The 24,315-nt window shown below is 40.5% G+C and overlaps 1 protein-coding gene across 11 annotated transcripts in view; it reads left to right on the top strand.

Moving 5' to 3' along the window:
- The window catches only part of LOC104368928 (rap1 GTPase-activating protein 1), a 66,143-nt gene that overhangs the window by 11,995 nt on the left and 29,833 nt on the right, over positions 1-24,315 (top strand). For 7 of the 11 annotated variants that reach the window (XM_042788407.1, XM_042788404.1, XM_042788402.1 and 4 more), the window contains exons 3-17: positions 2,367-2,414; positions 3,529-3,567; positions 3,665-3,856; positions 11,234-11,337; positions 13,899-13,977; positions 14,218-14,271; positions 14,362-14,445; positions 14,697-14,797; positions 15,426-15,555; positions 15,812-15,967; positions 18,288-18,359; positions 18,544-18,630; positions 20,288-20,422; positions 21,973-22,119; positions 23,361-23,464. In XM_042788407.1, coding sequence (XP_042644341.1) covers positions 2,367-2,414; positions 3,529-3,567; positions 3,665-3,856; positions 11,234-11,337; positions 13,899-13,977; positions 14,218-14,271; positions 14,362-14,445; positions 14,697-14,797; positions 15,426-15,555; positions 15,812-15,967; positions 18,288-18,359; positions 18,544-18,630; positions 20,288-20,422; positions 21,973-22,119; positions 23,361-23,464 — 1,532 coding nt within the window. The remainder of the gene's footprint in view (positions 1-2,366; positions 2,415-3,528; positions 3,568-3,664; positions 3,857-11,233; positions 11,338-13,898; positions 13,978-14,217; positions 14,272-14,361; positions 14,446-14,696; positions 14,798-15,425; positions 15,556-15,811; positions 15,968-18,287; positions 18,360-18,543; positions 18,631-20,287; positions 20,423-21,972; positions 22,120-23,360; positions 23,465-24,315) is intronic. The other 4 variants (XM_042788405.1, XM_042788410.1, XM_042788409.1 and 1 more) reach the window with 4 other exon arrangements.

The following is a 24,315-nucleotide window of genomic DNA, read 5'->3' as shown; positions in this document are numbered from 1 at the left end:
GGACTTTCTTGCCCCAAAGAACTGTTCCCGCGACCCCTATTCAGAACCCGGCCTTCTGCATGAGCCTGAACACACTAGGCTGACAAGTGAAACTCCAGATCACATCAACAAAACATCCATTTCCACTTTCTCATGCACTCCGCTTTCTTGGATTTATGACTTGCCCAAATGCAGAATGGTTACTACTACCTCTGTGAAAGGTAAAGATCACTCATTAGCCTTTGTTCCATCTTAATTTCACAACCCACCACATCCTGGTAATTTGTTGTTTGTTTTGTTAGTGCTGTCTACTGACATTGCAATTTGAAACAGATCTTCTAATGTTTCTCTGTGAAGAATAGTTCTAAGCTTGTTCAGGCTTCTCTGCTGAAACTACAAATAAATAAAAAAAATACTTTTTTTGATGGTAGCTCTCTCTAAGCTCAGCTTTTATAATTTGATCCTGTGTCACCCTGTAGACATTTTGGCAATCTTCTTTATCCTACTATAGTTAAGGAAAATATTTTTTTTTGCTGTTATCTGCAGATTGTTCCTTACTTGCTTTACTGTGTTTCTATATTTAACCAAATAAAATTTGTTGTTGTTGCTATTTTTTGTTTGAATTCAACTTCAGACTTAGGAAGACTGCCCTCATGCATCTACTACTACCCTCCCTTACCCTCGAGTTTAGCCATACTGGTTTACTTCTGGTGTTTCTAAGAGTTTTATGAAGGTGTTATGCATTTGTTGTAAACTCAAGGTCTGGCTCCTCATCATTTCATGAAGATTTAGCTTTTTTTGTGGCTTATTTTTAAGTTCTCTTTATAAGTGTTCTCATTTTTCTATAACCTTGTTTTTATGTGTAATGGATGTCTTTTTCTGTGTTGTTTTTTTTTTTTTTTTTTTTTTTTTACTTTTGTTGCTCCTGCAAGGAGCATCCAGATCATTATTAATCCTCGTTATAATGTTGCTGTTGCTCAGTGTTAATGTTGTTGCTGTACTTGCAGTTTTTTCACCCTATGTAGCTGGAGCATTGGCCCCAAACTTTTGCTCTTGAGCTTCTTAAATCTCCACTGTAGACCTCCACTGAGATTTACATATTTCTACCAGTTACTAGTTTACAAGCTAGTTCCACTGTAGAATTTTTGTTATAGATCAGATCCTGCTCATTTTCAGAACAAATTTGAGAGCTGCTTATCCTGTTTGGAATCCCTGATTAGCCACTCCAGTAAGCAGTCGCTGATGGTGTATAAAAATGTAGTCTCAGCATCATGTTCCGGTATGAGAGTTACAAGATTTAAGTGGCAGTAGTTAAATAGTCATGTACTGGATATAAGAGAAAGTTAGAGCTTAAATCCTATGTGACAATGCAAATTTTGCCTCTTATTCTGTCTGTATTGATGCCCACTTGGCCTATGGCTGGCATTTTATGCTGCCTGTTGGCTCCCATATCTTTTTGCCTTCTTTTGTTCTGGGCCTCTGTTCAGTCCATGCTGGGGCTGTCCTCAATAAAAGTTTCTTATTCTTGTTTGCTTCTGCTGTAGAAGTGTGGTGGAACTGAGCTACTCTTGCTATGGTGAGAAGGCAGAGGATGGAATGTCCTTAAGAAAGAGAATCAAGTCTGGATGGCAGCTGCTGATTTAGGAAAACATTAGGCATCCAGTTAGCTTTTTCCCTGTCATTCCAACCCACCTTACAGTAATGGTGCCTGGGAAAGCAGATGTGCAGGGCTTTGCTAATGTGGCTCCTTGCTGCCTGCGGGAATCTGTTGCACCAGTCAAATGTACAGATGGAGAGCAGCTCTGATTTTCTGTCTTACCTCCAAGAGGCAGGTTTGTTCCCTTATGTGGATGGAGGCGAGGCACATAATCTGCTTAATAAGAAAAAGTCTTCTTCCATACCCCTAATCCTCAAAACAAGTGTTTGTTACTTCTCTTAACCCTGCTCGGAGGTTCCCTATGCTCCGCCTAACAGTATTTTCAGGGGAGAGGGAAGAGTAAAACAGGAATGAATGGTCTGAAATACTGTTCTTTTGTTTTCTGTCTTTACTTCTTCCTTTTTTTTATTGCTTGGTATAAGAAGTAAAGTAGCTAGAAGAGATTAGGGAATTAAATAAGAGAAACCGTTCAGGAGACAGCTGGCAGAAATCAAAAGCATTCTGCTTTTTAAGATTTGCAAGATGGGGGGAAACTTGTCAGTTTAAATGCCAGACTAGGGGACTGGCCAAGTTCTAGCTTTACTCCTTCTGTTTATTCCAAACTTGCATAGAACAGAGAATTATATAGAGAGATAAAAGATGCATATTTGAGATACAGAGAAGGACACAGAGGGTAAGTGAAACAGACATGCTAAACCGTAGGATTCACTGTGTGTGATTTTGTTTCCAGGGGAGTCAACTGGATGAACAAAGATGTTGCCTTCCAGCTCCTCTCAAGGTCAGGCCACGTTGACATTGTTGTTGCCTCCTAAATTGATGAGAATGGCAGATAATTACCAACCTGACTTCCAGTGTATTTTCATCTTAGAGTGAACAGGGTGCCTGCAAACAGCCCAAGAACACATAGATACTTGCCTTCTTTTTTTTTTTTTTTAATGTTGCTGCACAAGAGGGTGAAACTATGTAGCTGAAATAGAATCAGTACTTTCCTTTTAAAAACCTAAATTGTTATTATTACTAACAATCTTAGTTTTGACTAAGTAATTTAATACATTTTATTCAATGTAAGAGCTATAATATTTGTGAAGCCGTATTGCATTTATTTCAGTAGGCTGCTTGAGGACTCATATAGATGCTACTAGAAAGCTGGTCTGTTTCCCTCAGTATTAGGTCAATAAGAACAGATGCCCATCTTTAAATTCTGAACTCTTTCTCTCTGTTCCTTCAGTCTCAGCTCAGGCACAGTAACTTTAAAATCAACCTTGACCTTGAATTTAATCTTGGAATGATCTCTAAAAAAAAAAAAAAAAAAAAAAAAACACAGAGAGAATTGGTATAGCTCAATTATGACAGAGATAGTCAGTGATGGAAGGGTCATCCAACCGGCATAAAGTGGCTCAGATACTGCTCCTATTCTTGAAATAATGCCTCAGCACTGCTCAGCTGTATACTACAGGTCTACCTATGGAGATGATACAACCTTGATCTCAATGTAAATAACAGTACTATTTCTATCATCCCTACTGTCAACTCTATCTGCAGAGGAACAGCAGCTGTCTGTAACACTGTGTGGAAGGAAAGGAGAGAGGCTGTCACTCCTAACCTCATCCAATTTGCCTATAGTTTGGCTATCTCCTCATTTTGCATGCCTGTATTCTGTGTAGTTTCAGGGGGGAAGGTGGGTGAAATCTGACTCCTAAATTTATTGTTCTCAAAGTTCTGTATTATAATACTGAGACCTGGGAAATAGAGTCTAACTTTAAATCCTAAATTAAAGCTCTAAAGATGGATTAGGGCAAAGTGGAAGCTGAGGGCACAGTTTATGCCATCATGAGAGTGTAGCACTTGTAAAAATGCATGACATCTTTTATAATGATCTCTTCTGATTTCAGACAGAAGAGGAGTATATTCCTTATCCCAGCATCCATGAGGTGAGTTAGTACTGCTGTCCTCTGTTTTTCTTTGGACTTCAGTGGCCTTTCAGCTTAGTGGCCTTTCAGCTTTCTTGTTCTCTGTCCTTCTGAATAGGTATTACAGAAAGGATGGCCATATCCTCTCATTATCTTGCCCCAGTTTGGGGGCTACTGGATCGAAGGGACCAGCCACAACCACTCCAGCTTGAGTCCAGCTCTGTCTGATGTACCTTTTCCCTGGAGTGGTAAAGTGAAACTGGAAAGTGATCCTACAGCCAAACTGTACCGCAGACATTTTCTGGGGAAGGTAAGGGTGACTTTCAGAGACTTCTCTGCCCACCCAGCCTCAAGGCTGAAATGTATCCCAGGCTTTTTCTGATGGACTTAAAAATAACTGCACAGCCGCTTCATTTCAACTCCTCATGATGCCTTGAACTAATGTAAATAAGGTACATACTACCAAATGGCCCATAATGTGTTAAGTTGGTCTTGTCCCCTTGTGATCTGTTCATTAACAGAAGAGAAAGGTTCGCCCAGAAATGCTTATGTTTGGTTAAGAAGCTCTTTAGAGGCTCCTGGGCAGGTATCAACCTTGGGATAACAAGGGGAAAAAACATAATAATATTGGAAATTAAGATGGTAGTATTTTTAGAGGGGACTTCAGCACTGACTGTGCAAGCCCCTCACTAGTAAGTAAAGTGGTCATTTTTCCTTGATGTAAATAAGTAGCAAGTATGGTCATCACAGAATATGCATGAAGAAACTGGACAATGTGTTTTGCAGTTGTTTAAGTAAGTTTGGTGCTAAGTATTCTCTGACTTTAAAAATTCCAGTCTGACAGATAGGAAAACAGAGCTTGGCCTCATAAAGTAGATGTTTTTGCTGTCTGGTGATTAAATCCCACCTGATTTGGCCTCTTTAGGGACTCGATTGATTCCCAGACTGCATCTCAGGATAATATTAACCATCAAGAACAAGTGAGAACAAACCCATTATCTTTTCTGAAATTCAGTTCATGGCAAAAGGAGATAAGAAAGCCTGACAGGTATACTCATGCTGCGTCTTATTCAGGGGTCTCCCACCATGATTGCTTAATAATTTCAAAACCAGGAAGAGGTGGAGCTTTGTGCAGTGCTGGGGACCTGTTTTGCAGTTGTTGGGCTTGTCTGAATGATCTTGTGTAGTATGCAACACTGGAAACTGATATTAATATCTTTTATATGTAAAGTACCCATCCTGGCTTCATCTCTAGACTGACAGGTCTGTTGTACAATCTGTTAGTGAACGTTTATTCTGTGACATTCTGGAAGCTTTCAGTATGCCAACCGTAATTATTTTGCTGTCATGGTAAACTTAGGGTTGTGCTTGAAGGTTTCCAGAGCCAGCTAGGATGAAAAGCAAGTTGGGATACAATTTTTTTCAGTCCAAATGTAGGATTCATTGCTGACCTGATATCACAGAATGGTTGAAGTTGGAAGGGACCTCTGGAACTCATCTTGTCCATATTCCTGCTCAAGCAGGACCATATCATCATTGTTCCTTCCAAGTGGGATTCAGGAGTTTCCGTATCATTGGACTCCATGCCTTTGCAAAGTGTCCAACCCCCAGTACTTCAATACTAAAGAAAACTCCTCTCTTCTATAGCCTTCCTTTTCTGTAGTGTCCAGTGTTTTATTGTTTGTCTTAATTGACATGAATGTGTGTCTCTCTTCAATTAAACATGCAAGTTTTTGAGCAAGCCAGTGCCAGAAAAGAACAAGGTGAACAGGACTCTTGTCACAAAAACTCTACTGATGGGTAGAAAATGTTAGTCATGTCTTTACCCATGCCTTACAGGCTTAAGTAAGAAGAAAGCTCAGAGCTTTTCTCCAAGGAGAGTATTTCTTCAGTGCAAAGGTTAGAGAGACCAGATATTTTGATGCCGTGTGGATTGGGTCCTTTTCTTGCTGATAACATGGGAGGATTATTTCAGAAAGGCAAAGAAAGGTCTCTTGCATGCTTTGAATAACTGTGAACAATTCTTAGCTGAAGAAGAGTCCATAAACATTATGTGATGGGAGAGACATAGACAGTGGCTTAGGGAATATCCTTTAAGCAAGATGAGAGGTTAGAGTATGTGTGATATTACAAGCTTAATATGCAAACTTAATATGTCTGTGTTGTGGGTGTGCATATACTAGGTCACTCAAACTTGGAAAATTCTTTAGATTTTTTGCAGAATACCTTATAGTGAATGCTATAAAAAAAACTCACAAAAAGAAGTGCTATGACATAAAAGATGTAGCTCAGTCCATTTCTTTGTCTCATGGTCTATATTTTATATGAAGATTACACAATAAGATTCATCTTGCCTTTAGGAAGAAGGCTGCAAAACCTTCTGTCTTATACTGTGGGAATTATTAAATGTGTATGTTGTTTTTCAAGACTACTATATAGAGAAGTAGCTTGAAGTCAGGAAAGATTTAATAAAGGTATACATTGGAAATGCCAGTCAAAGAATCTTAGGGTGCAGTTTCACAAGTACTTGAAGTTGGCAGTGCTGATGAGAGAAGCTTTCTTGCTGTATATTCATACGTGGTCATGTATTTCTCCATTATGCTGTCCTTTCTTTGTTCTGGTTAAAGTATTGCTGCTGCAGTGCTGTGAACTGTTGGGGAATTGGTTCAGTGGAGTCCTCTCAGCAGAAAGAACTACGTCTTAAATTATGAGTGTGAAATTCTAGCTTAACCTAGTACAAAGAGGTGGAAACTATTTGAAGCTCTCAAAGGACATTTTTATTATTAGATATAACTGTAATGATCTCTTGTTATTTTAAAGTCTCTCTAATTTTGTTTCATTACTACAAGTCTGCTTTTAGTAAACATGTTCTCTGACTTGCTGAGACTGTAGGCCTTCTCATATTTAGGATCATTTTACTCTGGTATGCAAATACATGTGTTTTGGAGCTTGGTACTGTTTTTCTGTCATGACAAGCTGACATAGCCCAAGATCTATTTATTTATTTATTTATTTTTCCTCAGTTTTCTCCAAGCAAAATGCAGGGAGGGCCTGCAAGGATCAGCCTTATTATTTCATTACAAACCCAGGCTTAGTGGTTTTGTGTTCTGCAGTTGTCAACAATGGCAGTATCTTCTATGTCCTTGTTGTCTTCTGACTGGCAAACATCTTACACTTTTCCAGCAAGAAGGCTTGCTGGAATAACTATGCTGACTAATGAGTACTGTAAGTTTCTTAGTTATCTATCACTGTTGATAGATTTGAATGTTCAGGTATCATTATCTTACATAATTATTTGGCCACCAAATCTGCTTTTCTTCCTTCTTTGGGGATGAATCATCTCAGTATTTTACCAGGTGACAAGAAGTTGCCAAGTTTTTTCAAAGTTAATTGGTTTTGTTGGTTGGTTGGTTGGTTGGTTTTGTGTTTTCTGGTGGTTTTTTTTTGGTTTTGTTTTTTTTTTTTTTTTTTTTTTTATTATTTTCAGTTGTCTTGAAGGAAGAGAATGGGCTAATGAACCCATTTTGAATCCTGTGAAGATCTTTTAGTATTCTCTGGCTTCTTATGCTCCGATTGCTGAAAGAACTGATGTAACATACCAGCTCCCATGGGGAAGATCTCTTTTACCTTTGTCTGTTTTGTTCATCTTTGGTGCAATTGCAGCTACTGAGTAGTGAAAAAATAATTCTAATTCATCAAAAAGAAACTAAGCTGCAAAGAACATGGCAGCTGTCTTAATAGCTTTATAACTTCTCAGGTAAACTGTCGGTACTCCTTGTGTATTCTGTTAGTCTTTTCCCTTGGTCCCAGGGAAGACAATTAAGTGCTTTTACAGAGATACATTTGAAATCCAGAACTTCCTTTCAGACTGCCTTAAATATTACAGAAACTGCTACTATGGCTGAAAATTTTGTACCTATACATAGGTCACCTCAGCTCCAGCATATCTTGTCGCTGCTGAGTTGCACTCTTCAGTATTAACCATAAAACCTTCTGGTGGTTCATCTCTAATGTCAGGACAGCTAATGATGAATGCTATTATACAATGAAGGACTCTGAGTCTGCCTTCTGTTGCCTATGTTTTTACAGAGAAAGAAAATCACAGAGGAAAATAAAAAGTCGTAACGAGGAAATTACAGTTTTGTTCATGCATACGATTACTCAGATTTCAGTTTAAAACCCAGGCTGATATTCAGGATCAAGCTAGGTGGCCAGAGTAACTTTGACAAAAATTAAATTATTTTAAGACCTCCACTAATCCTGATGCCTGGTTCCCTGTGAAGATTGCACCCCTTTGTGCAGCTCTGCCCGGTTATGCTGGCTGCAGACCTGGTAGGCCAGTCTCCAAAGCAACTGAGATCTCAATGTGTCAGTCCTGCTGGGGTCTGGCTTAAAAGTCTCACCAAAAGGTGTCCTATTTTCTGGTCTTTGCAGCTCAATGTTACTTTTGGCTGCAGCTAACCGCAGGCTTTGGCTCCTATTCCTTTGTTTTGCCTTCTAGTCCTGACTTTTGTTGGCATTGTGCCATCTTTTTCTTGGGCATCTTTTGCCTGTCTTGAGCATCCACCCTAGCATATGACTTATTGGATTTGTGGACTTCTTTTGATTCTAGACTTCAACTGACCATTGAGCATGCTCTTGTTTTGCGTCTTGAATCTGTCTGTTCCTCAGCTGCTCTGTCTTTCTGTCCTTGGTCACAATGATTACTGTACCTGATTCTTGTTCACATCCCAAAAATCTATTACTATCCTAAAAGTCATGGTCAGGAGAAATAACCTGTCCTTTCAGCCTTTGTGGCTTTCTTTGATTTCAGCTTTTCTTCCCATGTACAGATAAGTTCAGTCACTACCATTGACTTGTGTGACAGATCACACTGGACTCCTGTGAACTGAACACTGCAGCTAGAGGCCACGTTATTCTGTTTGCCTGTTTGTTGCTTTTTACTTATACCTTATCTTTTTCAAGACCCATTCATTTGGTCTGCTTCAGCAGAAGGTAGACTATACTAGCACCAGAAGCCATGAAACTTCTTCTTCATATGTCAGTAGCAGGGAAGTTGTGAATATTGGTTTTGGGGTTTTTTTGTGTTTTTTTGTTTGTTTTGTTTTTTTTTTTTTTTTTTTTTTTTTTCTCTGTCTCAAAGAGGAAGTGAGGACAATATGTCTAATACTTAAAGAAGTTCAATAACTTCATCTTCACATCCAGGTTCAGAGTAGTGACTGAAGTCTTAGTTATTATTTTTTTTTTCTTCTATCAAAGAGGGGATTGATTTATGTCTGTTGATTTCAAGATGCCTACGTCCATATGGATATCAGAGTATTTCACTAGATGTGTCTTTATTTCACAGTGAGTCAGAGCTATGACTAACACAAAAAATTGTTCAGAATTTTCCACAGTGAAAGGCAATCTCACCAGTGTGTTGAGAAATGTTGCAATCTACCAGAGACAGAACAGACCTTAGGTATTTTCTAGGCAAATGGCTGCGGAAGGAACTGTCAGACTGGCAACTCTTTTTTTATCAACTTACACACTTTCCTTCCATTGAGTCCTTATTATTAACTTATTATATCCAGAGTATTCCTTTTACAGAATACATTTGAAATCATGTAAGTTGTACAACTGAACACTTAACTTACTGTCCCAGTGCCTAATACTTTTGTGTCATGCACGAGGATGCATTTATAGAGTGCTTCCTGTGATGCTCCCTCTGCATCCTGCAATCCTGGTTACTGACTTCATGCTCCCTGGCCATCTTCTCAGGTTGCAAGTGACTGTCTTTGATTTGAGATGACTGCTATTCTGGTGGTAGAACAGCCTATTATTTGCAGGGGAACACTGTTTTATCTCTCTCCTCCATTTAATTTGACCACGACAAACACTTTGCATTTAGGCTGAGGAGATCTACAACCAAACAGCATAAAACCCCTGGTGTACATCAGAACAGAATCTCTACACACTAAAATGTATGCAGAGTAATTTGACTATATCTTTCAAGTAAATTGGTGATGGGCAACACTACCATTAGAAAATATATCAACAAACAAGATAGAAGTTGGTACCCCTTCTGTGAAACAGATGACAAGTGGAATTTTGAGAATCAAGCTCCCCATTAATGTCTGTGCCTTTTAATCTCCTGGGAGTGTCTGACTTCTCAGTGAGTGGACAGACCTTCTTTTTCCTACAGAACAAGTGGGAAATCCAGATGGATATCTTGAGGTACATCATCTGGCTGGGATTTGGAAAATCCCAAGATTTGTCTATGAAAGATACCAGAAGAAAGTGTTGATTTTTTTACTGTTGCCTAAACTGTTGTGCACTGAAGATCTCTGTGGATACATTCCTGATACCACTGTCAGCAGATTGCTATATGACTTCCTCCTGATTTTCATGGTCCCAAGGCATAAGGAGGCACTGATTATTCTGTCTGCTATAGGGTAGCTGAGACAATTTTGATTTGGGGATTATTTGTTTTGTTTTATTTATTATTATTTTGTTTTGCTGAGAAGGAGTCTTAACCGAACTTCCATCTTTGCTAGCTCAGAAGTACCATACAAATCTTACTATGTTCTCCTGGGTTGGAGGATAAATAGTGGGATGTATTACTGCCCCTTTCAACAGAAATTCTCATTAGCATCAAGAGATTAAGATCTAATCAAATCTAATCCAAGGAAAATTAGATTCCCTGCATGACATTATCATTGGTGTCTCTGTCCTGCTTATACCTCATCCAATAATTTCAGACTGTTTGCTGAAAGCGTGAGTTGAGTCTCAGTTCTCTGGTCAGGGTTTATGTAGCAGCCAGCTCCAAAAACTGGCCATAAAGTGGTTTTCCACCAGGAAGATGGGAACAATCTAAGCGTTTCTGGATGATTCCGCTTATATAGTATTCTCATTGTGCTAGAGTTTTTCATTCACATCCCTTGTCAGAAGACTTTAACCTTTTGAGGTTAGAGGTTATGTATATCAATATATATGTTTTAGATATATCTATATCTATCTATATATATATATCTATACCCAGGCCATTGGAACATGGCTGTATACCCAGGAGAAATGTATGGCCACAGCCACCTCTATATAGAGCCTATGAAAATATTTGCATTATGGTTCACTGTTTGCCTGAATGACTCTGAGTTACACTCCACTAAAGCTCAAGCAGTGTTAGTGGCACTGCAGAGAGCAGTCTTCATCTGCAGAGTAGTTACCTGGAGCTCTAACTGTGTCCTCCCTGAGATATGAGTACTCTTATAGATTAACCATTTGGTATAATGATCCTGTCGTTACTGTCTGTGTAGAAAATTCGAGTTGAATGTGCTGGAGACCACTGCTTAGCCATTCAGAATGGATACAGGAGGAAGTCCATGTTTATTTACAAAATTTATTTACAAGAAACTCCATTTCTTCAAAACGTGTTGCTGAATGTTCTCATCGTATTCCTTCTCAGGAGCCCTTCTGATGATGGACAGCTGAGGAGGAACTGAACTGACGGTGGATGAACTTTGACTGATATGCTCATGCATTGATCATCAAGGGGGCTGGGAGACAGCATATACATATCTTCAAGCATGTCTTTGCTAATTAAAGAAAAAAATTGGCTAATACTAAGTGACAGGTTGCATGCAAAAACTCTAGTAAACTTCTTCAGGAAGCATGTTGAGAGTAATGCATTTTGTTGTCTTGTTTTCAGGAGCACCAGAACTTTTATTCTAGTGACATGTCCTTGGGCTACCTGGTACTTTCTGTGAAGTATGAACAGATCGAGAAACAGGAAAATCTACGCCTGTTGCTGAGGTAACAGTGCCTGCTGTTGGAGTGTATGTTACTGTCTGTCATGGTTTGAGTCCAGAGGGCAACCGAGCACCACACAGCCGCTCACTCACCCCTTCCCCCTCAGGATTGGGAAGGACAAAACAAAACAAAAGGCTTGGGAATCAGGATAAGGACAGAGAGAGATGACTCATCCATTATGGTCACAAGCAAAAGAAGAAAAAAGAACATCACTTTAATTCAAACACTAACAACAACACTTAACAAACAGAGTAGGACAGTGAGAAGCATTGCCACATCTTAAAAACAACTTCCCCCAGCAATCTTCCTTTCTTCTGGGGCTCAGCTTTGCTCCCAATTTCTCTACCTCCTCCCTGCCAGCGGCGCAGTGTGGCAGGGGATTGGGGGGTGTGGTCAGTCCTCTCATTCTTTCCCTGCTCCATCGTGGTCCCCCTCTCACAAGGAGACAGTCCTTCACAAACTTTCTCTGACGTGAGTCCTTCCCACAGGCCACAGCTTTTCCAGTGCTGATCCAGCGTGCATTCCTCCTGTGTGTTGCCGTCCTCCCAGTGCAGAACTACAACAGACAGGGGGGCTGCTTTTTCCCACAGAGTCCTGGCCTTCTTTGGGTGTAGCCACCTGCTCTGGTGTAGGGTCCTCCACAGGCTGCACATTGGCATCTGTTCCACTGGTAACTACCATGGGCTGCAAGAGGAAACTAGTTTTTTTTGGTAGACAAATCTTGGGGTTTTCCAAATCCCAGATGATGTACCTCAAGATATCCAACTAAATTTCCCACTTGTTCTGTAGGAAAAAGAAGCTCTATCCACTCGCTGAGAAGTCAGCCTTCCCTCTCACCATGGGCTGCAGGGGAATCTCTGCTGTGGCACACCTCCCCTCCTTCCTCCTCCTTTCTTCCACTGAGCTTGGTGTTTGCATAGATGTCCTCCTCAACTCCAACTCCTCCTCCTTGGTTCCCCTTCTTAAATACGTTATAACAAAGGCATGGCCACCATCACTAATTGGCTTGGCCTTGGCCAGAGGTGAGTCTAACTTGGAGCCGGGGGAGCTTCGAGAAGTTTCTCACAGGGGCCCTCCCGTGCTATCAAAAAACCCCACCACACACACAAACCCAGCAGCATACTGTGTTGCGTCTCTCATCTTACCTTGAGTTTCATCTGTAGAGATATGAGAATGAATCTCATCTCTTTCTCCTTCAAAGGACTGCAAAGAAACCTTTAAGCCTTCTTTTCTTGCCTTCCCCTCTGAGTTTCTCTCAGCAGTTTCATTCAGGAAGCTGAAGTGGTGTTTGCAGGTGCATCTTTATAGTTCCTGCATGAAAAACATCTGTTCTTATCTGAAAAAGAAAGTTTTTCTGTTTATTCTGTTTACTTAGAGACATGTGAGTACTCTCTAGGACAATATGGTTTTCCTGATGGAAGGCAGCCTAAACCAAGCCTGTTTTTGGACTTTGTACTTCAGATTAAGACTTCCTTGAAGGTGAGCTAGAACATTCTTTAGCTTCCCAGGAAAGCCTATGAAATGCCATAAACTTTAGGACTTCCACAGAGAGCCATTACCCAGAGAGAGCTGCTGAATGAACTAGAGGAAGATCAAAGCTGGATCTTGCATAGGTGAGAGGCATACTACAGAAATGATTTTTACCACACTATGATCTGGATGCACTTCCAGTAGGCAATATGCTACAGGAACCAACTGACGTACAGTTGGTGCTGACAAGGGCTCATCCAGGACTGAGGGAAAATACTGTTTGCGTAGGAGTCAGCCACAAGAGAATCACTGGTGGGTTTCCATCACTGTATGCAGAGAACAGTTCAGAGTGCCAGGTGAAGCAATAACCTGGGGAGAAAAAAGGAGGGAGGCTCTTTGTGAGCTATGCCAGGGAATCTGAGCCCCGAAACCTTCCTACATGGAAGTGAACAAAAGGGTAGTAATTTCTCTATTAAGATACCATATTATATGCAGCACATTTTGCTCAATAGATTGTTTATAATGGTTTGAAGAGGACTCTGAGAGCCCAGTATTTCCTCTCCCTTAGAAATACATCTCTCCTTTAATATGCATATATAGGGAAAGGAAGATTTTTTCCATCAGCTTTCTGGAGCAATGCTACACCGGCTTCTACCTTCTATACTTTGTGTAGATCTGCTTTCCTAGATTGTCTCTAACTGACCATTTGACAGTCTTTCAAACCCTCATTGTATGATTTTGTGAATCCTTTATAATACTGTGTCCATGAATTGTATTTCAACATTTAGATTTCTGTGAAAGAAAAAGGGGGGCTGGAGGAAGCAAAATATTTCTTCAAGCAAGAAAAGAATGCAAAGGAGCAAGAGACTAAGCATCTCTGTTTTGTCTTCCTCTGCTCCCCGCAAGAAGTGATGAGCAGTAAGAAATGTACATGCCTACCTTTTCAAGATTTTATGCACAAGCTTAAAATTAATCCTCTGGAATTAACTGCTTTAAAGATAGCCTGAAGGAATAGCTACTCTTCCTTTAAGGAGCCAGTGTTGCTTGTGTCTCCATTCAACCTTTGTTCTGATGCCTTTTTTGTGTTGTGTCAGGACTCGGACTGGCACCAAACATGACCTGATCCCCATTTCCTGTCTGAATGAGTTTCCCAACGCTGTCCAGATGGCAAAGGTAAGATTCGTGCTTGCCTGTTCACTCTTAATGCCTCATTCTTCAAGTTATTTTCACCTCTGTCCTCCCATTTCTCTCTTTTCTGCTATTCCCCAATAGTACTGAGGTAATTTTACCTAAGTATTTTTGCCTGAAGGGGTTCCTGTCAGGTATTTTTAAACAGCGTCTATGCTCTCATGCCCACAGCAAGCTAGGACACATAATAATCGCACTTCTGTTTCCCTCTCTCTCACTTGACAGCTACTGTGTGAGGAAGTGAATGTTGAACGCTTCTTTCCTGTCCTGTATCCCAAGGTATAATGTTCTGATATATCTGTATGCTCCTCTTCCATCAAGGTTTGGCTAATGATGTCCAACTGATCATTTGTATTTTCATTACCTCAGGCTTCACAGCTTATTGTTGCGTTTGATGAACATGTCATAAGCAATAACTTTAAATTTGGGGTCATCTACCAGAAACCTGGACAGGTAAGCTCCCTCAGATCCCATGATGTTTGAGGCAAAACACAAAGAGTCAGTTCCCTTAGATTAAATGTAATAACAAGCTCTACACTGTTCTGTGAAAAATACAGATGTCATGAGGAGAATGGATAGAAGCTTGCCATATGTTAATTGATTTGTTTGTGCAGGTCCTCAAAGCTAGTTGAGCTGTATATAGAAATTACTGCCTGTTCTTTGTACTGCTTGTGCTTCTTATGACTTCTCCTTTCCTTTTGAAGACAACTGAAGAAGAAGTCTTCAGTAACACAGAAGAGAGCCTGGGTTTCCTGGAGTTTCTGGATTTCCTTGGTGACAAGATTCAGCTGCAGGATTTCCGTGGGTGCGTACCCAGTGCAGTTGGAAAGCCAGATTGAGTTAGGTAACACCATATGTTCAGAGTCTGCAATTCTCTTAGAGCCCTGCTTTCAGAAAAGTGCTGTGCTGTCTGAATCCAAGTGCAGGTGGAGAAGATGATTTTGTCAGCCAACCTATCTGGGAACAAGTTGGGGCTTAGGTCTCTACTGGTATTTTCATTTAAAGGTCTGCTGGTATCTCAATCTGACACGGCATCAGTAAATATTTTTATTTGACTGTGTGAATGTAAGTTTGTTTCACAATGGTTTGGGTCAGTATTGTTTTAGCCTCTTTCTGTGGGGCAGCCCATCCTTTCTGTAGTTCTAAAATATAGATTGTGTGTCTCAGCAGAATGCCAGAAAAAGTAGGTCCTTTGAAGATCCCTGGTTTAGTTTCATAGCTTTTAGCAAACATGTTCATCAGCAGAAATATTGTGCAGCTTCAGTCCGTGCATTTGTTTTGGGAAGATTTGGTGCCTCGCTATCACTGTTTTCTTAAAAATTACCTTTCATAATATTGATGTATCAAGCTGTTATTATTTGATATCATCTTTCCTCTCTCCACTTTCTCATCTCTGTCCTGCCTGACCTATGGTGTGATATGGATTTGCTTAGGTTCCGGGGAGGCTTGGATGTTACCAGAGGTCAAACAGGCACTGAGTCGGTCTACACAAATTTCCGGGGCAAGGAGATCATGTTTCATGTGTCTACAAAGCTGCCCTTCACAGAGGGAGATTCCCAGCAGGTATTGGAAGGAGAACTAAAGAATATGACAGCGTGGCTGGAAGAGGAGGGATATTTGAGGGACTGCACAGAGGGGAGAATGCCTAACTGCATAATGTTGGGAATTCTGGCTGGAGTAATGGTAAAAGTAGCAATGAGGGGTTTGGTTGTACAGATGGATTGGAAATGCTACAGGCAGACTGGTGGTTGAGGCCCCATGGTACTGTTCGGCTCTTCTTCACCTGCCTTCTCACTTTATTATTTTTTTTCCTCTCCAGCTTCAGCGTAAGCGTCACATTGGGAATGACATTGTAGCTGTCATCTTCCAGGATGAAAGCACACCTTTTGTCCCTGATATGATTGCTTCTAATTTCCTACATGCTTATGTGGTAGTTCAGCTCACTCATGGCACCACTGGGGACACTCTCTACAAGGTAAACAGAGACAGTAGATTCCTCTGTACCGATTTACTGATATTGATCCATGAAGTGGAAACCTGTTCTTAGGCCTTTGGGAGAGGTATGGGTTCAGCCAGCTGCCATCCTAATTTGTTACGTATCCACACATGAAACTAGCATGTAGTTGTGTGTTGTCCAAAGTAGCTGATGCATTTCTGAAGCTTAAAGCTTGGGAATTGAAGTAGGACAAATTCAGATAAAAAATTTTACTTGCATTCAAAGAGCATGAGGTGCAATCGATCACATTTCGGGGGATGTCTTGCTTGCATTATATAAGTCAGGCAAAACTCTTTCACCTGGCTGACAGCCATGTCTTCATTGCTCATGCTGCACAGCACAGTGCTGAGAGCTTGCACTGCCTGAGACTGCAGGTCATGGCCTAATCTAAGGAATCTGAATGAGCTACATCTGCTTTTGGATATCCCAGAACTGATGCCCATCTGTCAGGGAAGCGCTGCCTGTTAGGGCCCTCCAGCTGAACGAAGCCCTGCTAGAACATGAATTCCCTATATGCAGCCTTTGGACACAGCTCTTTCTCTGTCACATGACTATATGGACGTCTACATAACTTCCTGTTCAACTTTCAGTCATGCTGAGAGAGCAGAAAATACATAGAAGCTTGAATTCTGTAATGGATTTTCCATTCTAGAAACATTTTAATCAAAGTTCTGTGTCTCGTATTATACAGGAACTCTGATTTGGTGATAATGAGTCCTTATGCCTTGGGAGTCTACGAGAACACCAAGAACATCAACATTAGGATAGGATCCCCATCTCCTCTCCCACCAAAGAGGGTGCAGGGGGTGGAAAAACCACCTTCCATTTTTCCCTTATGCTACGGGCCAACAGGTCTGTAGTGACACAATAGCCTCATGTTGATCGGGGCCGCGGGGTTTCGGTTCTCCTCTCACTTCCTGTTTTGTAGGGCACAGGAATCCACTGGATTTTTTTAATGACAAAAGAAAGAGCTGGGGAAGCTCGCCATTTGTCTTGTCTTTTCCTACTATTGGCTTCATCTTTGCCTGTCTGTAATGCCATTATTTTTGTCAGTGTACTAGGGTTACTTGTATCATTTAATGAAAAAGAAATAGTCCCGGTCAGGACCCTAGAACCAATGTAGAGTTTTCTGTAAAGGCTTTTCCAAAGCGGGTTTTAACTCATTCTGCCTTGAGAGCATTATAATACCTGTAAGACTGCATACTGGGAAGATTTTTTTTCCATCCATTGTTCTATATGCTTAAGCTTTAGTGCCTAGGCGTTAAATTGGAATATTAATGTCATTTATTTCTTTGAATCATTTTTTCCAATCAGAAAATTAAGAATGCGGAGCCAGATTTTAACTAGTAGATATCTATTGGGAGGGAGAGGGAGGCCTAGTAATTAGAGGAGCTGACCTACAGTGTGAGAAATCTAAATTAAATCAAGGGCCTCTTTCCTTCTTCCTCTCATTAAAGTCATGCCTCTCATTTGCTCTGACTTTTACACTGGAGTGATATTTTGAGGCAGTTGCTGTTAAGTTGTTCTGACATTGTTCCCTGTTGTATGAAATGGCAAATAATGGTATCGTTCCATCTCAAACATGACAAAAAAATAAAACTGTGAAATACTTCTTAGTGCTCTATATATCTGGTAAGATAGCTGCGTATAATTATAAGTAAGTGCTGTGAAGAGCCAAGTGACTGTATGTAAAAACAGGACTGGATGACAATTACATTTTTGGCATTGGTATCTCAGGTAGGAGCATGTTTTGGTGGTTTTTTTGGTGTGTTTTTTTTTTTTTTTTTTTTTTAAAAAAGCATGCATTTTCTTATCTCTTACTGGGAAAGTGCTTTTGTATGTTTACCACATGTGACTCAGATGACATCACTGAGATACACTGCATGTTGAGGGGAGTATCTCCACTGAGACTTCTCTGTCAAAAACAATAGGTCAGTACAACCATATTGATAAAGGTTCTTCTAGTTGAATAGAAGCATCTTATTTTTTTTGTTCTAAATACACTGGTTATTATTAAAAGTATTTATTAAAAATATTTTTTTTTTCTAGAAGAGCAATTGGTTCAATTGTTTTTTGTTGCTCTTACTGTGTGCACATCTAGCTGACTGAATTTCTGGGAGATAAATCAGCACATCCATTCACAGAGTTCCGAAACAGAGGGATGCACAGGACAGCACAGTAGATCTCTTTTGTATATGTTAATGATTCATGGGGGATCAGATGTAACATAGTACTTTGAAGGCTTTGATAGTGTCCCTTGTGTTATGATACTTACTTTTTTCCCCTTATATTGTTTCAGGTTTCAGTCACAGCCCGAGATGATGTCCCCTTCTTTGGACCCCCTCTGCCAAATCCAGCCATATTTAGAAAGGTTTGTTACTCTGATCCAGTTTTAGATGGTAGTGGGATATGGTACACACTTGTGTTCTGAGTCAGTATTGTCAGTCTGGGTTAGATGACTTTGGAGGTCTAAAGAGCATTAAGGCAGAGCTTTTCTCATGTGGTATTTTTATTACTGTTTTCATCTCCAGTCTAGTCTTCATCTTGTCTTATAGAGTGCAGAGTTTCGTGAATTCCTCCTGGTCAAGCTCATCAATGCTGAGTACAGCTGCTATCGAGCTGAGAAATTTGCTAAATTAGAGGTGGGTCTATTACCTGGTTACTTCTGTTAAAAATTATAAAACTATATTACTGTCAGATTAAGAAACTAAAGTATAATTTTCTACTTTATTCTACTTCTAAGTTTGTGTTGCTTAAAAGAAGAAGATGGAATGTGATTGTACTCAGCTATGTGATGCTTCCTTTGTATTTCACAGCAGGTGTGATAGAATATGAACAACTACATTCTAATATAAAGAAGTAAGAATGGGAGTATGATGCATACATGTTGCTGGAGAAAACTTTTTATTAGCTGAAACTTAGTATTATGCTACAGGATGCTGTTACGACCTGGACTGGGAGCCAAGGAAGTTGTAAAGGTTCTGTGATCCCCTCAGGTTAAATTAAGGTGAAACGACACCAAACGACTGGTTAAAATGTTTTACTTGCAGTAAAAAGAACTTAAACTTGGAAAAGGATAAATCTATAAGGAGGAGAGGGAGAGGAGAGGTGAGGCCACAGCTTGTCAAAGTTTTCTATGTCAGTGAATGTTTGAGGCATTAATTCCTTCAGTTCCTTACAAATACCTACACTTTAAATTATGACTATACCCTCGAAGAAGGGCTGCTAAAGGCTAGACAATTACCCAAGAAGCAAACAACTGAGAAAGAAGTAAAGGTGGTAGGGTGGAGCATGACCACCAACTCAGTTGGGCAAAGGGGTTGGTGCACCCCATCCCCCCTCAATGCAAATGCAGAACCCGTGCTCCACCCTTTCCTCATCTCTCAAGGAAATGAGTTTGTGGGATACTTGCCTCTCTTTGTCTCCTATGCTAATCAGCTGCTAAAGATCAAGTTAAAAGGTCACAGAAAACTTTATTGTGTGTGCACCTGCCACCCAAGATTCCTGGACCTGACACAACACTGGAACGAGGGGTGGTGACCAGACTCTTCTCTTTTTCTTCTTTCCTTTCATTTCTTTTCTTCCTTCTAGATTTATCAATAAGAGACCTCATTGCTTACTATTCTTTTCCAAGTTTAAGTTTTTCTACCACAAGTAAAACATTTTAACTGGTCATTTGGTGTCACTTCACCTTAATTTAACCCGAGGGGATCACAGAACCTTTATGACTCCCTGGGCTCCCAGTCCAGATCGTAACAGCATTAACCCAACATCTGCTTTCACTCAGTCTGTATCTCTACCCCACTTTGGGGCTTATCTAAGGAATTTGGCAACCACAAGGGTGTGAAGCCATACGCTTTTTGATACATTCTGTGCTTACTAATCACAAAGGCCACAGCTTGTCCTTGAGGCTTTCCGTGTCAATGAATGTTTGAGGCATCAGTTCCTTCAGTTCCTTACAGGTGAGTAATGATATCACTGATTTGGGTTCAAGGTGCCAAAATTCTGTTCCAGACTCTAATGGCTTGCCTGATCTAGAAAAAAACATGCCTCTGACTCACCAACTGTAAAAAAGTGCTGATGTCCTTTATGACTTGCTTTCTAAAGAGTTTAAAAGGGTTGGATATTACTGTAATATATTCCATAACTATACAGCTAAAACCACTTCATACTGTTTAAAGTAATTTTCGTGGTGATTTTTTTTTTTTAAGGAAGATGTGAGACATTGCATAAACAGGAAAAAAATAAATTCCTCCACTCCCAATAATAGTTGTGTTTTCGTTCCCAATGTTGATGCAGGAAAGAACCCGGAGTGCCCTCTTGGAGAGCCTTTTTGAGGAGCTGCGGCTTCGCAGTCGCAGTATGATGGGATTACCCATAGGGGAGGATGACAAGACAGAGAATGGCAGTGGGGGCTTCCTTGAGAATTTCAAGGTGAGCCATAATGAGCTGATTCCTTATCCAGTTGCTCACACTTTTCTCAAGCTCATTGTGTGTCCCTCCAAGGAATATCGACCCTGCTGATCAGCTGTGCTTAGGGTCAAACAGAAAAAATGTCTTCCATCCAGCAGCCTTTCTTTAGAGCATCTTCAACTGTGCTTTACTGTATCTCTCAAGAAAATACATTTTTCCCTTTCCTGTGCTCCTTCCTACAGAGCTACAGCATGGTCCAGGGTGGAATTCCATACTTTCCCTGAGAAGTTAAACTCTTCATGCTTCATGCTGGTGTTTAGTATCAGATGGAGTTTCACTCCATGACTTACAGAAAAAGGAATGAGTGTTTTCAAGAGGAATTGTAGTAATTAGTAGCAAGCAGCTTTCAGTTCCTACAGCAGATCTCTTCCAATTCATTTCCATTATAACTGAAAGAGCTGCAAGAGAGTTTCTAACATATATGAGTGCACTGTATAGAAAAGCTGTGATGCTTTATTTACCCTCTAAAAGCCAGAATTAGTTTAGCTTTGTTCACTGTAGATGACATTTTTTTTTTTTTAATAAATCAGATCAGGTGGCAGAACTTATTTTTAAAAATGATAAAGATGATATGAGAAAGCAAAGTTTCTGTAAGAACGGTCAAACTGGGTTTTGAATTGGTTATATAGAGAGAATCTTATATCACTTTCCTATCTACTTCCACTTTCCCACTTCTGTGGAAGTGCCTGACTGCTGCTTTTGTATTATAAGTTATCTGTCTGGACAGAGAGACATATTCTAGATAGCATTAATTTGGATGGCCTCTGCCTGCTTTGTATGGTGGGCTGGTTAGAGCTGCTAAGGGCTGAGAAACTAATTCATTTACATACAGGTTTGGTAGTTATATACATAGCTTTGGTCAGAGCTGGGATGCTTTGATGAGGTGTATTTTTACTTGCAATCAGTCTACCCTGCCTTTGCTGCTAACCAGGAATTTCATACCCATCCATGTCTTACACTAATTATTCCAAAATGTCCTTTTCTGACTTCTAGCAGATGCTGTGATTTGCATGTCATGTACACAGATGAACTTTGTAAAAGGCTGAATAAGCTCAGAAAATGGCTTTTTCAAATGCTGCAGACTTTGATATGGCTGCTTTCCTCTTGGAATCAGCACTCACGTTCATGCAAGACTGGACCTTACAGTCTTGAACAGGAGTTTGATTTTGTGTTTTGTAGCCTGTACTGGGTAGGGCTGCTCCAGATGATGCTGTCTTATCTGGTATGCTGGGATACTGGTATGGAGTCTCTCTTTACTGCAGAAAGACAAGGGAAGTGAAAGTAGAAAATATACTTGAGCAAGATTTCTTCCCTGGCAGTGAGCTCCATGAATAGTCTAGGACCAGAAATGGTTAATATCTAAGATGCTGCCTTCTACGAGTTAGGATTTCTATGGTTCTGCTGTTGGTCTGCCACAACTTTCCACCCGATCTGTGGTGCTTTTCATACTGCCCTACTGTGTGCATGTCTACATGTGTATTTGTCTGTTTCCCTGCCTCCCTCCTGTTCAGCGGGTGATCAGAGGCCGCAGCCAGAGCCTGGATACCACGGGGATATCCGTGAGAAAGCAGCAGCCAGCCACCCTGCCCAGCCGCCCAACTACAGCTGGCCTTGCCCTCAGTCAGAATGTCGCCGAGGGCCCTAAGGCCATTGCTGCGGTAAGGTTTGGGTGGGCTGTAGGAAGAAACCCGGCATACCTTTGTGACCCACCCATACGTTTTATTTCTCTTACCCTGTTAGTTTATCCTCATGTGCTTCCGTGCATCTCTTTTTGTTGTTATCATCCCATTTCACCAGTGGCGACGGCATGTGCTGCAGTCTGTTTTGTCTGTGCCTGTCCCTAGCCCCAGTTCATCGGTAAACTGGAGCTGAGCTCAATGCAGACTGGCAGAAGAAAGCCAAACATAATTCTGCATCAGCCATCTATCTCTGCTATCCTGGATTAGATCCTCTATGTTGCCATACCTTAAAAAAATACATGCACTGTGGTTTGACCAGAATGGTACTATATCGCCATATGGCAAGAGCTGAGAACGTAAGGATACTAGATCTGTTCCATTTTCTTCAATTTCACCAATCAGATTATCTTCTGTAATATGAACAGGTGCACAGTGTTTATTCAAGGTGCTGTTTTGCTGTAAATAGAATTTGCACGCTGAGAACAAACAGCCGAATTAATAAAGTTTGGGGTGAGATAAAGCGTGGATATTTCTAGTCACTATCAGAACCTGTCTTATTTGATAGGGATGTTAAACATATGTGATCAGTGTAAGCATAATAAATCCATGTCAGATGTTTCCAGAAAAGGATCCCTGTTTCTGATACTGGAAATATGGTTACCCTGGCCAAAGTGCATCCAGCTGATTGCGGTCTCTGCACTAGTGATGTCAATACAGGCAAACTACATAAAACTGTCTCTAAGTAAGCCCAGAAGGTGCCTTTCAGCGTGGAAATTTCCTGGTGACGGTTTATTCAGTTGTATGCATTCTTTATGTCAGCACAACAAAGTCACAGAATAGTAATGACTTGGGTTGCTGCCGCCTTCTCTCCTTTAACTGCTAGTTTTATCTACCTTTCTGATTCTGCCTCTCCTTCTCTCATCCTATGGGGATACCTCTTCCTGAGCCTCTTCCTCTGTGTACTGGCTGCATATCTTGTTCTGCCTTTGTTTCTATAGCTCTCTGTCTCTTTCTCATACCAACTTTGTAAGCCCTAGCTTTTCTTTCTCACTGACAGGAAGCACTCCTTGCACTGGTGAAGCTGGGGCACACTACTGTATTGCAGAGTAAGGGCGAGGATCTGGATCCATGTCGCAAACTCCCTCTTCTGTGTTTCCAGTTCAGCAGAGTTTTTCCCGTCTTCCCCTCCCTCCTTTCTGTCACACTTTCCTTTTTTCCAGTCTTTTGCCTTGCCTGGTAGGAGCCCATCACGTACTCGAGCCAGCCGCTTCCACGGGCGACGGAGTAGTGCCATTGGCATTGAGAACATACAGGAGGAAAAGAGGTATGAGCTGTGGGAAGATGAGACAAAGAGAGGAAAAAAAAAAAAAAGATGAGAACAGAAGGGATTCGACAGGAATGAAAACTGAAATGGAAGTGTTTGGAATGGGAAGAAAGGTCTGATTATTGGCTAATGGAGAAATGGACAAACAACAGAAGAAAAATAAAAAAGGACATTTGGATATGGGAAGAATCAATATTTGAGGAAGAAGGCAGGAGATTGGTGGAGGAACATAGTACGATTGCGCTTAGATATTGTTCAGTATGATCCAGGACTCGCCACTTTTAGATATGAGTCAGATGAAAGGCTTTTACTTGGGAAGGGGGAATTGCATGCTTGATTGTTTCTTTGTTTTCATGTGAAAAATCTCAGATATATAAGACTTCTGATATATAAAAAAATATTTTTTTTAAAAAAGCTCTAAGTCAAAATGACTAGCGTTTAAGTTAGATGGTCTAAGAAATAATTATAATTAAGGGGTAACATACAGGTTCAAGGAGTGATTTGGCATATATGACAGTGATAAACATTCAGAAGTTGTCTACTAGTCATGAGAGATTATTGAGTTAAATTAATAAATTTGTCTCAGCTCTAGCTGAGGCACCTTTTTAAAATTATACAGAGTCTCAAAAGTCACATGAGTGCTCTGCATCTAATATACAGTTTTCCCAGTTGCAAGAATTCCAGGGAACAGCTTAAAGACTTAGTGTAAAAGGGGAAAATCCATCTTTAATATGGAAACTAGTGATTTCACAACAGGAAGAATTACTGCATTTTCCCTTCTTTCCAGTTATTCTCTTGGACCTTTCCTTAATGAAGTGCTTATGACCTAATCTGAACAAAAGTAGTATAGA

The sequence above is a fragment of the Tyto alba genome, unplaced genomic scaffold (assembly GCF_018691265.1).
Source record: "Tyto alba isolate M040663 unplaced genomic scaffold, T.alba_DEE_v4.0 Super-Scaffold_14, whole genome shotgun sequence".
Lineage (NCBI taxonomy): Eukaryota > Metazoa > Chordata > Aves > Strigiformes > Tytonidae > Tyto > Tyto alba.
The sequence above is the reverse complement of the archived record's forward strand: the minus strand, read 5'-3'. Positions and strand labels throughout refer to the sequence as shown.